The sequence below is a fragment of the Chenopodium quinoa genome, unplaced genomic scaffold (genome assembly GCF_001683475.1).
Source record: "Chenopodium quinoa cultivar QQ74 unplaced genomic scaffold, ASM168347v1, whole genome shotgun sequence".
NCBI classification, from domain to species: Eukaryota; Viridiplantae; Streptophyta; class Magnoliopsida; order Caryophyllales; family Amaranthaceae; genus Chenopodium; species Chenopodium quinoa.
This window is the reverse complement of record NW_018743074.1, coordinates 1971800-1989363: the sequence shown is the minus strand read 5'-3', so window position 1 is coordinate 1989363 and position 17564 is coordinate 1971800. Positions and strand designations below refer to the sequence as shown.

Sequence of the window (17564 nt, the reverse complement as noted above, 5' to 3'; positions counted from 1 at the left end):
TCATTATCCAATAATAATGTAATTTGTACAAAATAATCTAATTTTCCCTCTAAAATAATAATAATAATAAAATAAAAAAATAAAAAAAAACAAAGCACATTGTTTTCTTTGTCTAGTGTCCTCTGTTTTCTTCCCTGTCTAAATCTGCAAACAATCTAAAAAAATCTGGCAACTCCCTTTTCAATTTGCAGATGGAAGCTGATGTTTCCATCCTTAGAAACCCTAATTTCCCTTCTTAATTAGAGAATCTGCTGTTTAATTAGGTCAAAATTAAAGCTTTCCCTTTCTGGGTTTATTTGCAAGCTAATTCCTTTAAAGTTGACAATCCTGTTTTTTCTTATTTCTTGGAACTTGAGACTTGTGAGTCAACCTTCCTAAGTAAACCCTCAGAAAAAAATTTCTAAACTTTTCCGGTTTCTTGTAAAAAATAGTTACAAGATCAGATTTGGGTATTTTCTATTGGATAATAATTGATATGGGTCTTAAGATTTCGAAAGGAATCTTATTTTGTAGTATATATTTGATCATGATGCTGAGTTTCTCTTCTGCTTCTGTTGTTCTGATTGGGACAAATTTCACAGTCAAATTTGATGATATTGAAGCTAATTTTGGTGAGTTTCAAATCTTAATCCTTGCATTATAGTTCAAATTAAACAATTGTTTATTTATATTATTTTTGGGTTCAATGATTTATGTTAAGGAATTTTTTGTTTGATATGAAATTATGCTATCTGGGTAAGTTCTGATATCATGAATTTATGATTGGTAATTTCAGCACCGCCTTTGGGGCCTACTGGTATGTGTGGAAGATTGTACATGGCAGAGCCAATAAATGCTTGTTCACCATTGAAGAATAGTGTTGAGCTTGATGGAAATTGTTCATCTCCGATTGCATTGATTGTTAGAGGTGGATGTAGCTTCGAGAATAAGATTAGAAGGGCGCAGAATGCAGGTTTTGAAGCTGTAATTATCTATAATAATGAGGATGGTGGTGCTTTGGTTGCAAGTAATTCTCTTTTTCCTTTTGTCTAATTAAATTGAATCATTTTTTGTTGTGTGTTGTATGATTTACTTGCTCGAATTGAACTCGAAAACAATGAATTGGGGTTTTGTTGAATTTTGCTCCTGCTTATCTAGTTGATTTGTTGATTTTGATGACATAATTGAGTTTAGGAGGCTAAATTAACATATAATGATGTCGAAACTCGAACCATTGTTGATAGTTGGAATTGAATTGTGAGAGTCTTTGCTTATCTGAAACTAGGTAGATATAAAATACAGAAGTTGGATTGGTCTTCCGGATGTATCTTTTTTTTGTTGTAATTTCCCTATGGAATTGTGGATTGAGGACCGAGCTGCGAAGAGTTTAAGAAAGTTTTGGAAATTATTGACTGGGATTTTCACTTTTATGCCTTTAACCATATGTTTAAGTTATGTATCTGTCTGTATATTTTATGAATAAGTTATGTGATAGAAGATATTCTTTGGATATATTTTAGGGATGTATAAATATACTTATGTATGTAAATATTCGCATTAATTTAGGTTTCCTAACATAATTAGGACTCGTGTTGTAACCCTATGTATTATTTATTGATCATTTGTATATAGTCCTCAAGGGAGTTTACACAATCTAACATTATGTTGCAACATTTTAAGGAATTGTTTTCTGGCAATGCAGTGGCAGGAAATTCTGCTGGTATAAATATCCATGCTGTATTTGTTTCAAAAGCAACTGGACATAAGTTGAGGACCTATGCTGACCCTGATGTGGAAGTGTGGATGTTTGCTAGCTATGAAAGTTCTGCATGGTCGATAATGGCAATTTCTTTCATTTCTCTTCTGGCAATGTCTGCGGTGCTGGCTACTTGTTTCTTTGTTAGAAGGCACCGTGTTAGACGAGAAAGGCCTCAAGGTCGGGTTCGAGAATTCCATGGGATGAGTAGCCGTTTAGTTAAAGCTATGCCGAGCTTAGTATTCACATCTGTAACGGAGGAGAATTGCACAGCATCAATATGCGCTATCTGCCTTGAGGACTACAGAGTTGGAGACAAGCTCCGGATTCTGCCATGTCGCCACAGTAAGTTATGCCTATAGAGATGGTTCTTTGCATTATTCTTTGCTTGTGAGTATTTGCTTTGGGTACTATTGCACCCTTGTTTTACTTCTTATGGCGATTCTGTTTGGTGTATCGCAACATCAGTAGAAGCTAATTTGAGTATTTACCACCACATCGATGCACTAGAAGCGAGAATCTGGATGTATTTATAACTAATATTCTGTTTAACCTTAAAGCGTAGAGCTACCTGGTACCCTACAAATCTACAATTCCTTTGTCCAGTTCTATTCTGCTTTAAAAAAATTGGGTTAGTAGTGTAAGCTGTTTTTGCCTAATATGGTTCTTGTTATCCTATTAGGAATTCTCTTGAACAGTATTTCTGATTATTCTGTACCAATCATTAGTTCTGACTTTTCTGAGTGATGATGAAAGGGAACTTGTGTCCCTTGCTCATCATATAAGTAAAGTTCCATGCTTAAATCAATTTTTTTCATTTTACTTACCGACTTTACCAGAGTTTTATGGGTTCGATGGTCATTACACCAAGATTCACGATAGGTCTTGTAAAATAAAAAACAAATAAATTAAGCTGATTATGCTGATTTTCCAACTTGAGTTTGTTCTATGGCTTCTACCAGATTCAAATGGTAAATTGGTAATAGGATACTTTTACCTATTTGCTTGATGTGCTTTCAAGTATAATAGTAGTTTTTTTTGGTGTCCACGGAGGATCTAACTAGTGATGTTTTGAATTTTGCAGAATTTCACACATTTTGTGTGGATGCTTGGCTCACTTCATGGAGAACATTTTGCCCGGTATGTAAACGAGATGCAAGGACTAGCACTGGTGAACCTCCGGCATCAGAATCTACACCATTGCTCTCGTCCAATCCATCATCTGCTGCTTCTTCACCGTTTTCTTCATTCAGGTCATCATCTGTACGTTCATCTGCTATACAAATAGCTTCACCAAGTCCAAGATCCCGTGCAACATCTCATTATCCTTCTGTTTCAAGTAGCCCTCAAATACCTCGTCCTCTTAACTCATATCATAATCAACATTCTCCTTCAATGAGTTTGAGTCGAAGCTCGTTAGATCTTAGGAATATGTCTTCCCAAAGGTCATATGCCTCTCAGTTTTATTCTCCAGGTTCTCTGGGCTATCCATCTGCATCACCTCTCAATACTAGATACGTGTCTCCTTATGTTCCAAGTCCTAGTAATGCTTCATCAAGTTATCTTGGATCTTCTTCTATGAGATACCCAACTCCATTGCATTACAGTGAATCTGCAGCAAGTTTTTCACCATATAGTTCTGCACAATCCCTTCCTGGGTGTTGATTTATGAGTGGTACGTGAAAGTAGTGTACTAGTATGTGAATTCTGCCATGTAACTGTCATTTTAGATACTGACACTGTGTAGATCTTTCTGACCTCTAACTTATACCTGTTTGATCCTTGCCATGGTGCTGAATTCTGTGTATATTGTAGCTTAGGGTAGTGTTGAGTTTTGCTCCCCTTTTTTTTCTTTTTTGTCCTTTTAGGCCCTCCGTTTGATAATGAGTTATCTTGTGTTGGTTTCCAGAGTTGAGGCTCCAATGTTTGCATAAACTATTATACAAATTACCATTAGTGAATAAAGATTATTATTTTGTTCTTGTCTTTGTTGGATAAGCACATTGATTAAAGTGATTGTATATGCTAAGCTCGGATCAGCTTACTGTTTATTTTTATTTGTTTTTCTTAAGGTTCATGTTAGTCTTATTCCGTAAACAACTGCTTTCTTGCAGTGTAAATGGAAATAATGAGATACTGGATCTGCTGTCTTTATTACGTTTAGTCATTTCTAGTCTTTCCACTCAAGTTGGCTACAGTAAGAAAACCTACATTACAGGTTCATTACAGGTTAGATTGCTTCTATTCAGATTGTTTTAAGTTAGCATTCTATTGCTTTTAAATTCTTATGTTCGCAATTTGGAGCCAGCAATCTGGGTTATACAAGCCGTGTTTCTGTGAGTATCAGTTTTATATCTGAATTGACCGTCATCATTATCACAGTATGTACATATGAAATAGACTTAGGAATTAGGCGACATAATCGAATATGCGATGGTTTGCATGAATGATGATGCTTGGTGTCTGAGCTGATGAGGTCCAAGCAGTCTTTGCTTTGTTTTCTGTAGACATTCCAAGAGAATGCCAAGTAGGGTCTGTGATATTCTCATGGTTGAGATTTGTAGCTATAGAATGCGCGATTCATGAGCTGCTTCTGCTGCCTTATGTTAAGTTTCTAGTTACTGACCCCTGAAGTGGGTGGTCTTGTTGCATTTTAGTGTCACATTCTTACCTGCTGGCTTTTAGGTCCCCAAGAAACTTCACCATATATTTTCAAACAATTTGGATCTAAAGGGGAAAAAGACATAATTGGCTTCCTTCCCTTTGGATTGAGCACCATTGAGATTATTTTGTCAGAGAATGGTTTATTTACAATCACTATTTTAAATCAATACTAGTAGATTTTGTATGTCTCTCTATTGGATAATTTACGTTTTTCCCAATTTTGGACTGAATGAGAGACTATTTGGTAGCACAAGAGACATTTCTTCGGTTTTTATCTAGACCTTAAGTTTAAAGTTTTTATCATTTTCCGTTGATACATATATATATACATATACATATATATATATATATTCTCCAGGTTATTCAATGCATATTTTCAACTATAATTATCTTTAATATAAGTTGATATTTTGAATATATATATCGTTTCGAGGGGGATTGCATGAAATATGTGAATAATGTCAAAATCGACTAAAAATGGATTGAAGAGTTTCTGCTTTAATAGAATTCCAATCTTGGTATGAATCTGTTTGTTATTAAGTTTAGTGAATTCAGATGATAATCTTATCATGAAAAGAATTTGCATTAGCCAGTAATAAATTACCCAAGCAAATGCAGTTTAGCCTCTTGAATTGGGTCATATGAGACGGCCTGCCCAAAATGAGTTTCACACTATGGGCCATTGAATAGAGGCTATGTTTTTGTCTTGGACGATGCTATTAGACCTCATTCATAAAAATTTGATACTTAGACTCTTAGAGCTTTGTTTTTATAAACGAATGATGAGCAGACTTGAATACAACCCACTTTATTTGGGATCGTCCAATTTTATTATTCATTCAAATACAGCTAAGGAGGTCACTAACTAGTCCAGTCGATTAATCTCCCTAACTATACAATTGTAGACGAAATTTGATCACATGTCTTTGATAACACATCCATTACATTAGTCCTGCACACTTATATGTAGAATTTGTTATATACACCCTGGTGTACCCTCTCGCTTATATGTATTAGTGTTTAATGACTAGTTGCATTAATTACATTACACATCTAGAAACATAGTCTATCACTTTCTTTAATTTTATTTTGATGATATTTATAAAGATATGAACTTTTACTTGGATGATTATCTTATCATGAAAAGAAAACAAAGCTTGAATGATGGAAGCATGGTTGGTAGGTGCTTGATGGTGAGGATGGACGTGAAACATTCATACGTGTATAATTCTTGTATTTAGTTGCGTATGTATTACTTTATGCCTTTTTATTATTAAGGTGACTATAACTTATACAACCATTATGTATATATTTATGTATGTGTATAAAATTATATTTCTTATTTGATTTTTATATAGGTACGATGTTATGTACAAGTATGTTTTTGTTGTGTCCTAGTAACTACGACTAGGAGCTCTGCAAATGTAGATGATGAAATTATATATTGTTTCTTTGCAACTTTTCATGTAGATAAGAGGACAAGTTTGTTGTAGGCTGCTATATTAGTTTATACCATTAAATAAATATATGTAATCAACTAAGTAAGTTAATCAAATGAATTCAAATTTTTGTCCCTCTCAACTACACAACTCAACCTAGAGGCAGAATATATATGATACAGATTTATATACTAGTATATTAAAAATTAACTCAACAACGATATTGACCAAATATTCATTTTTTTTAGCTTGCATACTCGTGTCTATATCATAGAAAAGTTTGATCAAATACAAGTCTAGTTGGGTCGATTAATCTAATTTATAAGCAAAGCATGACAAATCATATATGTTTGTTCGAAGTATTTTGCCTGAAATAGTTTTATTTAAAACTATGTGAAAAAGCTTTTTTTTTTTTTTCCTACACTTATTTGAATTTATTTTGTTTGAACTTATCTGAACGAACATATTTTATCTGAAATACTACCTCCGTTAAATATTAGTTACAACTTTGGAATATTTTATGTCTCTCAAATAATACCCCAAAGTTACAACTAATATTTAACGGAGGTAGTAAATCAATTAAATTAGATTAAGATAAAACAAATATGTCCAAATCACCCATTGTATTTCTTCTCATTAAACCAATTCAACAATAGTCATGATCAATAAATTTAAATTAAAGACTGAAAAAAATTTAGTAATAAGTTGGCATACCTGGACAAATACTAGTATATCTAAACTAAATCTAAGGTGGCACCTAACAGAAATACATACCATATGAACTTATGAAGTATATATATATATATATATATAGTGTAATGGAATATAAGATTAGATTTGGATTATTTAAACCAAGATGTCACTAATTAAGATGACATGGAGCAGGTGTTTGACTTTGAGCCCTAATTTGTCCCCTAGTCATTTGTACCAAAAAGTATATACTTGTATAAACATACATAATGGTAAAAATATACATATAAAATCTCAACAATTAATATCTAACCGGCAATTATATACGAAGTACATACTAATTTGGGCTTGAACTAGTGACAAAGACGACTAAAGTTCCTATACAACAGGCCGGTCACAAGTTCTATGGCAGTATCAGAGCGGAAAAGCTATATGTAATATGTTAATTGTTAATTTGTTACCCTTAGCTTGGTTGTTGACTTGATGAACAAAGTTTACTGGACAAGTAGGTATGTAATTTAGGTCACAATTAAAGATTAAAGCGTACGCACGTAAATATATTTATTGAAAGAATCTTCAATATTAGGTTCATGATTTATGACGTTGACTAATTGTACTGCATGTTTTATGAAGCAGTAAATTAATGCTGTCTCCAATAATATATTACTCTTAAGCAACTATTTACAGTGCACGGTACGCTGATGTGAAGCTTTAATTAATTACTTTACTTTCCTAATAAAGTTGTTTTGGATTTCATTTTGGGAGAAGATAAATTTGCTGAACCCTTTTATATGTTATCGAGTCTAATATACCCTTTAGTTTAGTTGTGTTGTGTTAGTTAGTTGGAGACAATAAATTTCATTGTTGTAAATGTTGAGATGATCATGTATGGAGTTGTGTCGTGATTTCGATCCCATCTAAATGGGATGAACATTTAGGGAAAAAAAATTGACTAATTTTAAAGAGATCGAGTCAATTAACCCTCATTCAAATCTAATATATGGTTCGACTAAGAATTGGAATTAACCTAATGGCACTATCCCAACCATTATTGGGTTTTATTTGTAATTATTGAATGAAAAAAGGTTGGTTAAGACCAAAGAAATATATGTTACACCGTCTAATTGAATCGATGGAATAAAAAGAGTAAAAAAAAATCAAATATAAAATAAAGAAAATATATAGAGTTTTGAAAGTCGGACATCAACAAAATTATGGAAAATAGGAAAATATTTATGAAACAGATGAAGTAATATTTCAAGTTCAACATTTATTTATAGGTCTACTGTATGTATTTGTATAAAATGAATGACAATTAATCAATTATTGCTTCATGATTTATTTTTTTCTTTGGTAGGTAGATAGTCACGTACGTTATAATTTGTGGCGGCAGAGAAAATAAGTATGTATTTTTCTTCTACGAATACTCCCATTTTATAACTAAATATTAATTTCAGTGACAGGTAATAATTCCCTTTCGACCACAACACCAATTATATGATTAGAAATTAAATACACTAGTGGTAGAATTTAATAGCTAGTTAGGAACAAAAAAAAAAAGAGAGAGAGAGAGTCTTTATATAGTGATAAATAATAAAAGTCTATACACAGTAAGTCAAGCAGTCGAAATTTCCCTCTTGTTACTTAATCGTACCAAAATGGAGATTATTAATATAGAAACCATATTATTTAGGAGGTGTTTGGTTCACCAAGTTGTCATGGATTGGTATTGAATCTCATACTAGAGAGGTATGGATTCTAAAACCCATACTAGTCCAAAGTTGTTCGGTTTTATTGTTGGAATGAATTCTATTCTTCATTAATAGAATGGATTGTGAATCTTAAGGGGATGAGTGGGTATGAGATTCCATGGGTATGGGGGGAATTAGAACCCTTGGGTATGAGATTCCATTACAAAAAACCTCAACCAAACAAAAAATTAGATGAAATGGATTCTAACTCTATTTCAACCCATTCCAAATTATCTAACCAAACAGCCCCTCATATACATAAGTATATAACTGAACAACATATATATATAATTATATAAGTGCTGCCTTTTGCATTATGCAAAATACACCTGTATATAATTGAACAAAATACATAACTATTTAAGTGCTGCCTTTTGCATTAAGCAAAATAGAGGAGTGATTTTGGAAAGAAAAAAAAATTGCAATTACAATATATAATCAATAATAAAATGAAAATGATATAAAAGAAGGAACAGAAGAGTAGTAAGTACTAACTAGTCAATTTTGTACAAGCAATTTAGGCCTACAACTATCAACAGTAGTCTATTTTTGTGAACTTGACAAACACTCTATTTCATATGAATATTTTTTTTCCCTAAAGCATGGATGAATTAATTACTGCACATAATTTGGAGTGCCTAAAAAAAATAAAAAAAAAAATCCTCTATATAATAAATAAATTTCAAAATTAATAAAGCCCCTTGATATAATTTAGCGTCGTCTATGAATTGATGTTTATGCATTTAGTTTGTTAACATTTTAGTCTTTTTTTTTTTTAATCAAATTTTAGTTTTCATTTTCATTTTAGTTTGTCTCATTTGTTATCCCTTTCATACAAGTATAAGGAGTACATTCTTGACTTATATATGTCTACTCATAGAAGGAAAAACAAAACAAAAATAAATAAATAAAGTATAATGTACCCAATAGGTAGATTACCTCCTTATCTTGCTATGCTCCCAATTCTTACAAGGAGTATTAATGTGTTTTTTTTTTTTCTTTTTTTTTGGGAGATATTTTTGCATGCTTTACCTACTCAAACTTAATATTTATTGACCCTTGTTGAGAAATAAATTGACAAAGACTTTTTGACATCACGAGGTGAAGAATGTTTAGTGGGCCTTATATAGGTCCATGTCGACCATGTCCTGTTATTCAATCTATCCATTTCAGAATAATTAACATGTTATTTTGAACCCGTAGTCTTAATAAAGTCAATAGAATTAGTTTATATTATTACAAAAAGAAGACATGTATGTGAGTGTGGGAAAAGTTAGTGGATTATGTGAGTAATCTACGTATGTGTGGTAAAAAGTCCGTATAATTTAATAATGATGGTCTCTTGTCATTTATTTTTTTTGGTGTTTAGAGAGCCACAAGGGCAAGGATGAGAATCGATTCCAGAATCTCCTGAAACCGAGAAGGAACCTCTAACCACTTGAGATATCTCTTACTCTCGTCTTTTTCCATCTATAATAGAATACCAATTATATATTATGAAACGACTAAAAAAAAGAAAGTGTTTCATGATGAGTTATTTCGAAATAGGGGGCGGGGAGGGGGTAAGTCATAACTTTCATAAGGTTATCCATGCCTTTGCTAACTAAAAAGCTACTACTATAGTGTCGTCGGCGTGTATGGGTATAAAGAGCTACAAAGGGTATGCAATCAACGACAGTCATGAGAATTTTAATCCCATGTCACGTTCTTATTGAAAAAACCCTACAAAAAGAGTTAAAATAGGAGCATAGTACGTGAACTCGAAAGTTATTTACTTTAGTTTTGTATAACAATTATATTGATTAGTACTTCGTATAATACTATATACATGTACTTCCTAGTTACTTAGCTAATTAAAATATTAAACTAGTTGTCGTCATTCACAATTTGTAAATTCTCATTTTTTTTTTTTTTTTTGGAAGAACTAAGATGGCTAGTTACTTACTCTTTACTAAACCTCCATTTATATGCACTCTTTAACTCTTTATAGACATTATATAGTAAAATAAAAATCCTCTCTTTTTTATTATATTGTTGGTGCAATTGTCATGATAAATATGTACTACTTACCTTCGTTATTTTTTAATTGACATGTATTTCTTTTTAAGAAATTTATTTTTAGTTGACACGTTTTCTTTTTAGGTCAGTTTCATACCTTGCTATTTTAATGTACCCCACTTGCTTTATCATTCTCTCTCCTCTCCTTAATATGTGTGTCTAAATTGAACGCGTCAACTAAATAGAATCGGAGGAAGTATTATTTATTTATTTGCTATAGCTGACTGGCGACTTGTAGAGGAACAGCCTAGTTAGTTTTTTTAATGCAAATTTTGAAAGTAATAAATAGTGTAATACACACATACGTATATCATTTAAGCGACAAATCATATAAGTTAAGCTATGCTTCACAAACAATATATTTCGTACTTTAAATTAAAATTGTGAAAACTACTACGGAGTATATTTATTTGAAAATCAAGAGTACGTAACACTAGTACGTATTGCTATGCATTTAATTAACATCGTTATAAAATCCGATACAAAGTACAATATTTTTCGTATATTTTATCAATCTTGATGCTTGCAATGTTATTTGTAAATGAAAGGTATACATACCATAACTCAATAGGAAAAAAATAAAAAAATTTGAACATATTTTGTGGGGAAGAATGATTAAATAAAACACACGCTGGCTTTAGTAACTTTCATAATCATTTTAAGAAGCCGAATTTGGGAGCCACTTTGGCTCTAAACAAGGAATTTGTGATCCATTATTGGGTTACAACTTTAATGAACAATGTGGCCCATTGTACATATTTCCCTTGTGTTACAAGATTGTTCATTTCTAATCATTACTTTGAATCCTTGTCAATAGTCATTTTTTTTAGGCAAATAATTTTTACACCATAGTTTATACTACTATATTATAAAGGTGGAAAGATAATCCATTCTTTCCATAATGGCTTTTCTATCTTCCTCGATTAGTCCTAAGTTTGACCTTTATGTAATTTATATTCTTACATTTTAAATTAATCACAAATTTCAAAAGTTTGAAACATAAAATACTATATTAGGCTTAATTAATTAAGTAATTTTTGTATAGACTATCATTACCTTTGCCTCATCAAGATATGGTAACCCATAATTAAAGTGGTGAATGATGAAAGGTTTTCCTAGGGGCCTTGAATTAGAGATGCGCACCTCTTCTCCCACTACTAATGGCTTTAATAGTCTACCTCAAGACTTTACTAGTACTACTATAACATGTTTATTTGAACTGTGTGTACAACGTGTAACGGAGTACGTACTATATACTTCAATTCGTACAATCATTTTCCTGCGACATGTGATTGATAGAGAAATATGCAAACTATATTATATAACAGAAAAGAAATGAACCCTTTGCTTAGAAATTAACCATTACTGTAATTTATGTATGTGTCTCGTATAAAATTACTAATATAATAAATCACTAGTGTGTGTAATTAATTATGTATAAACAAAAACCCTTTCATTTTGGATAAGAATCATATTATAGTGGCCAAATATGTAGTGGCATACTGGCATGGGGGTACATATATGTTACATCACTTAGCTCTTGTTTGGCCTAAACAACTGCCTTGGGAGTTAGGAGTTGTCACAAGCTTTCTGTAGCTCGTGCATTAGAAGACAAATACTACATATTAAAACTGATTTGATAGATGAATAGACGAATTTCGAAGTTATTACATACATGCATTCATCTATTATTATTACATCCTCTGGGGTGATTTATATGTAAGAAAAAAATTTACTGATTTGTGTTCGAATTTGATTAGCACAATTTTGACCATTAATTTTGGCACAAGCTAAGTTGCATAACCTGCTTGCATCGATGATTGTTTGCATAGCAGCTAGGTTCGTCGTAATCAATACAAGTATAGTGGAAGTAAGGAACTCATGCATAGCCAAATATGGTTGTTTAATTTAACATACACCTCGCTCTAGGCGGCTCTAGCTAGCAATTAAGCATGCTTCATGAAAAAACCATGATATAGTCAAAGAAAACATGAATACATAAATTTATCATAATAATGATCTAGAAAACTACAAGTTAACAGCTATTGTACGTGATATAGAATAATAGATAGTGGTCCAAACAAATATATAAGTAGTACTACATTATCAAGTAAGGAGCAAGTATATATATATATGCTTCAATTCATGTACGAAATTATGATAATATTGAAGCAATAAGATATCATGATGTACAATAATTTGTTATATGGTACAACTTGTGAATAATTAAATTGTGATCATATTCATATATAATGACGAAGAATATCAATGTTAATTATTGTTCTCAACTAAGACAAAATATGAAATGATATGTCTGCTTGCTCAATTGTTGTTGCTTGGCGTTGTAATTAACTAGGCCCTGTTCTTTAGAGCTGCTCTGGTGAGTCATGCCTTGCGCTACCTGCTTAAAAATAATAATTAATATTGAATTATTATTATAATAATAAATAATTAATATTTAATAATAATAATAATAATAATAATAATAATAATGAAATTTGCTCTGCTCTGCTGTAATCTGCTCTGCTCTACTGAAATCTGCTCTGCTCTACTCTACTCTGCTGACTCCTGCTCTTCTCTACTGAAATGTACTTTGCTCTGCTGACTCCTGCTCTTCTCTACTGAAATCTACTTTGCTCTGCTGACTCCTGCTCTGCTCTACTGAAATCTGCTTTGCTCTGCTGACTCCTGCTCTGCTCTGCCCAGAAGCTCAAAAGAACAGGGCCTCATTTGTTTACTCTTTATCACGGCTGCTTCAATTCACGGAGCTGAGGTACTACTTATTTATGTACTTATTGTATGCTATGTGTGTGGAAAATTCTAAAAAAAAATGTATGATACAAGTAACTTACGAAATACTCCCTCCATTTTATAATACTTGCTTCATTTCTCCATGTGCGGAGTTTTAGAAGAAATTGGAGAAAGTAATTAAATATGGAGGTAGTGGGGTAGGTGGAAGAATAAAAAATTAAATATGGAGGTAGTGGGGTAGGTGGAAGAATAAATTAAATATGGAGGTAGTGGGGTAGGTGGAAGAATAAAAAATTAAATATGGAGGTAGTGGAGTAAAAACAAAAGTAGTTGAGAGAATTGGAGGAGAAAGAATATGAAATTAATAAAATATGATTCATGTTGGGTTCACTAGTTGAAAAATGAATTAAATATCGTAAAAGTTTTCCAAAGAAGGAAATGGAGCAAGTATTTAAAAACGGCCGAAAATGAAAAGTGGAGCAAGTATTTAAAAATGAAGGGGGTATACTGTAAAAAGTAAATTAAAGAGAACTATGAGCATTTTAGGCAATTAAAACTTTAAACAACAAAATTTCAAAAGTTGGTACGAATAAAAACTAATCAGGTTATTATGTATATACGGACTACGACAATATCGTATACATCTACTTGGTATGTAACCAAAGATGTTTTCTATTTTGAGTAATAATAACCCTAATAAGAGTGATTAGCTCTTAGATAACATATAGTCATATTACTCATATACCGTCGATAAAATACAAAATGTCAGAGTAGTAAGAACAAATAAAGATCGAGAAAATAATACAGTACTTCTGTATATGGAATACTATATACAAATATACATTCACCATAATACTAAAAAAGTCAACCTTGAAGGTTTTTTATTAGAAAAAAAAAGGTGGGGGAAGATCAATTGGTCTATTTTCTTGGTGGTGTTATGAAATAGTGGTCCAAGACGTTATTATTTAGATCTCACATGGAAGGTCACCAAACCTTTGGGTTATGTCCCCTAAACATCAAATTATGGGTACAAAATATCCCTTTACTTAGATACTTGGCAATTGGCATATGTATTTTATTACTTTAATACTTGCCCAAAAGCCCTACACCAATCCTGATTAATATATAGTTTCAAGTACATAAGAACAACCAGTATTTGGTAACGAAATTTCTCCTCTGATCTAGTAAGGAGAGACACAAAGAAACTACTCCGTATAAAGGTTACCGATTAAGATAAATGACTCTCATGACTAAATGTTATCGTAGAAAAAAAAAATTCTGAATTTTTTCATTTCCAAAGAAAAATTGTGTGAGCTGGATTATGGAATAATATTCATATTGAATTTTTATTCAATTAGTCTTCTTTCGCCTACATTATTGTTTTAAGTAGGTTCCTTCTCAAGAAAATTAGGTAGGTCGTATATCCAACAAAATAAATTATGCAAAAATTGATTAATTAGTAATGGTAGAGACTACTTCAATTCTACATGTTACACATGAACATGGTGAGGCAATCGTTTAAAATACCTCTATTGCGAGTAACTTAAGGTTCAAACATTGTATTAATTTAATTATCAACAATGGTCAATTTAATAATCACAATAATATTAAATTAGCTGATAAACTTGATGATGTAATCTATTCATTCAATTGTTTCAACTATACACCATTTTACTACTACTCTGTGTATTATACTCCGTATTATTATTATTATCTTTATTGTAAATTATAACAGGTGTAAATTTGTAGAATTTTTTATTCCTTTATAACATACTCCGTACTATGTGTATGATCACAATGCAAAATACCAAAAGTCTAAAATTGAAGCACAAACGATCCAAATAAATAACATAGACTAGCTATATTTGCTTTCTACTTGCAAACATTGAACATATAACATATCTACTCACAAAACATTGAACATATAACATTACCATCATCGAATTGAGAAATCGATAATAATTATTTTTCCTTCTAAAGACATTAATTAAAGGGAGGAAATCTACAAAAACTAAACACATTGGATAGTGATACTCTAACTCCGTTTAATATATACAATACCATTTTCGAACTTGAATTCTCAATTTTCACACATCTCAATATAAATAAAGAGATTAAAAAACTTACAATTAAGCAAAACCATGCAATTTTTAACAATAACCTAGGGTAACAAAATAGTAATAATATGGTATCTCAATATAGTAGTAAAATTACCTTTTTGCCCCTAAGATCAAGATTATTTCTCAAAACTAATTTTATTTTACCCTGACCGTTTTTTAACCAAACCGTAAGAAATTCTCCTAGGCTGTTCTCTTGGAAGAAAAACCAAAGACTCAGCAACAGAACAAGTATTTTTACATGACAAATTCACAAACCCAAATCTATGACTTAAACTCTTAGCAGGCTCTTTCCAAATGCTCCGAAACACGTCTTTGTCGTCGTCGTTGTCGTTATCGTTATCGTCGTCTTTCGAGCACTCGACTAGGGCAGCAAAGAAAGGATCTTTCCTACTAATAATATGTTTTTTGTAACTTGATTTAGTAGTGCCTGAAACAGGGGAAGCTGCAGGAGGCAGGGGAAGATAATTCGATTTCCTCGAAGAATCGAGTCGTTTGATGATTTGATGTTTAGGGATTCCTGGGATCGATTCCCATGAAAATGGGATTCTTTGAGGAGGTGTTGGAGTTGGAGGTGGAGAATCATCTTCTTCATGGGAGAAAGATCTAAAAGAAGAAGATGAATTTGAGGAAATTGAAGGGGAAGAAGAAAGTGAAGGAGTTCTTCTTGAAGAAGAAGACCATTTTGGAGTTGTAAAAATGGTGGTTTTTGTGTTCATTATGACATTTTTGTTGGGTGTTCTTGGTTCTAAGATTGAGCTCATTCTTTTTATTAGAAATATTTTTTTTTTTTTTTTGTGGATTTTTGAAGATAGAGAAATGAAATGTGGTTGTTTGATGTGGGTTTTAAATGGGATGCTCTGTTTTTGTTGTTGGAAGTGGGGTTTTTGGAAGTAAAATGTTATAAATAGGAGATCAAATAAGAGCCTAATTTGCACTCAACTATGGGTCCATTGTGTTGGGGAAGAAAATTATTTGTTTATGAAGTTAATGGGCCCATTTTACTCTTCTTTTTGTCATTTGTGTGGTTTTTGTCTAGTTACAAAAAAGATTTGCCTTAATTGTTTGAGCAGTATTTACATATTTTTACTGTTTTAGAATTAGTTGCAACATTTTTTTATCTACGGATTCTTGTGTATCATTTTGATTATTGATATCTACAATTACGGTACATGTAAAGTATTGATAATTTGCAAAAATTGATGTTTGTTTGCTATCTATACAACATCAAAGTTTGAAGTAGGTAAATATTGGTGAAAGGTTGTATGTTATTCCTTATCCTCATGAAATATAATCAAAATTTATTGATTGAAAGCTCGGATTAAGAGTGAAATTGAGTATGAAGAACTATAACAACATTTGAATTTTTCGTTTAAGTTGCACGAACCACTTAGAAAATTGTTCCATTGAGATACGGTTAAACGATAAATCTAATTTGAAACTTAGTTGGAGTGGATAAAGTATTTTGCATACGAGATTTAAATAAAGTGTTCCTTTTCTAGCAAGGCTACGACCTCCGTCCTAACCTATACTCTTTTTACTACTTAGGACAATGAGTTACAAGCTGCTAAATCCTATTCTCAACCCTCAATGCTACTAAAACACTTCAATATCATCTTTAATACTACCTCTGATTACTTTTATATGCATCTTTGGAGTATTATTTAAGAGATATAAAATATTCCAAAGTTGCATATAAAAGTAATCGGAGGTAGTACAAAAAACTTTGGTAAGGATTATCTTTTTAGTTCCCACTCACTTTCTTCTTGAACATTTTATTGTATTAAATAGTTTTATTACTCAATCAAACATTATATATGTCGATAAAAAAAAGCGATATAGTGGTCAAATACGAAGTATCTTAGTTTTAGACAAGAGATTAGAGGTTCAAATATTGACCTTAATTACTTTTGTCCAAGATCCATCATTAGTTTAATTTGTAATGCATATATGATAAAAAAAAATAAAAAATTGATACATATTTATTTCTCCTTCACGGACATCGAACAACTTGATTAGTAGCGTATATGATGTTAACATCACTTAGGTAAAATGGTTATGTTATATAGGAATATAGCAACACATATACACTAGTACGTACGTACCATGAATGTTGACGTGAATAAAGAAGTATAGCTACCACAATTAAGACGTGAAAATTGATTGGGAAAAAAATGTAGAAGAAAGAAAGAAGGATATTCATATTGGCGGTGTGCGATCATAATGGGGAACATCAGAATATTTACTTTTTATTCGCATTTATTTTAGGTGAAGGGTGAGTTATACTCTTTCTTTTGTTATATCAATTATTAAAGTCATACACTTGTTTCTTCCTAAGCTAAGTTTTTTTTTTTTTTTA

At 31.6% G+C, this 17564-nt stretch overlaps 2 protein-coding genes across 4 annotated transcripts; one reads left to right on the top strand and one right to left on the bottom strand.

Moving 5' to 3' along the window:
• Positions 1–475: 475 nt before the first annotated feature.
• LOC110731681 (receptor homology region, transmembrane domain- and RING domain-containing protein 2-like) lies at positions 476–5857 on the top strand. 3 transcript variants are annotated; one of them, XR_002513340.1, is made up of 6 exons: positions 476–611; positions 776–1006; positions 1682–2080; positions 2820–3410; positions 3850–3964; positions 5583–5857. XR_002513340.1 is itself a non-coding variant. In XM_021911560.1 (5 exons), exons 1-4 carry the CDS (start codon positions 476–478, stop codon positions 3398–3400), a joined length of 1347 nt encoding a protein of 448 aa, XP_021767252.1. In that variant the 3' UTR covers positions 3401–3410; positions 3850–4666. The 3 variants fall into 3 exon arrangements, 2 of the variants coding, with proteins under 2 accessions (XP_021767252.1, XP_021767251.1); XM_021911560.1 differs by lacking the exon at positions 5583–5857 and having other exon boundaries at positions 3850–4666; XM_021911559.1 differs by lacking the exons at positions 3850–3964; positions 5583–5857 and having other exon boundaries at positions 2820–3723.
• A 9491-nt stretch (positions 5858–15348) lies between these two features.
• LOC110731500 lies at positions 15349–15924 on the bottom strand. Its single transcript, XM_021911350.1, has one exon. The coding sequence runs from the start codon at positions 15922–15924 to the stop codon at positions 15349–15351; it is 576 nt and encodes a 191-aa protein (XP_021767042.1).
• Positions 15925–17564: the final 1640 nt, after the last annotated feature.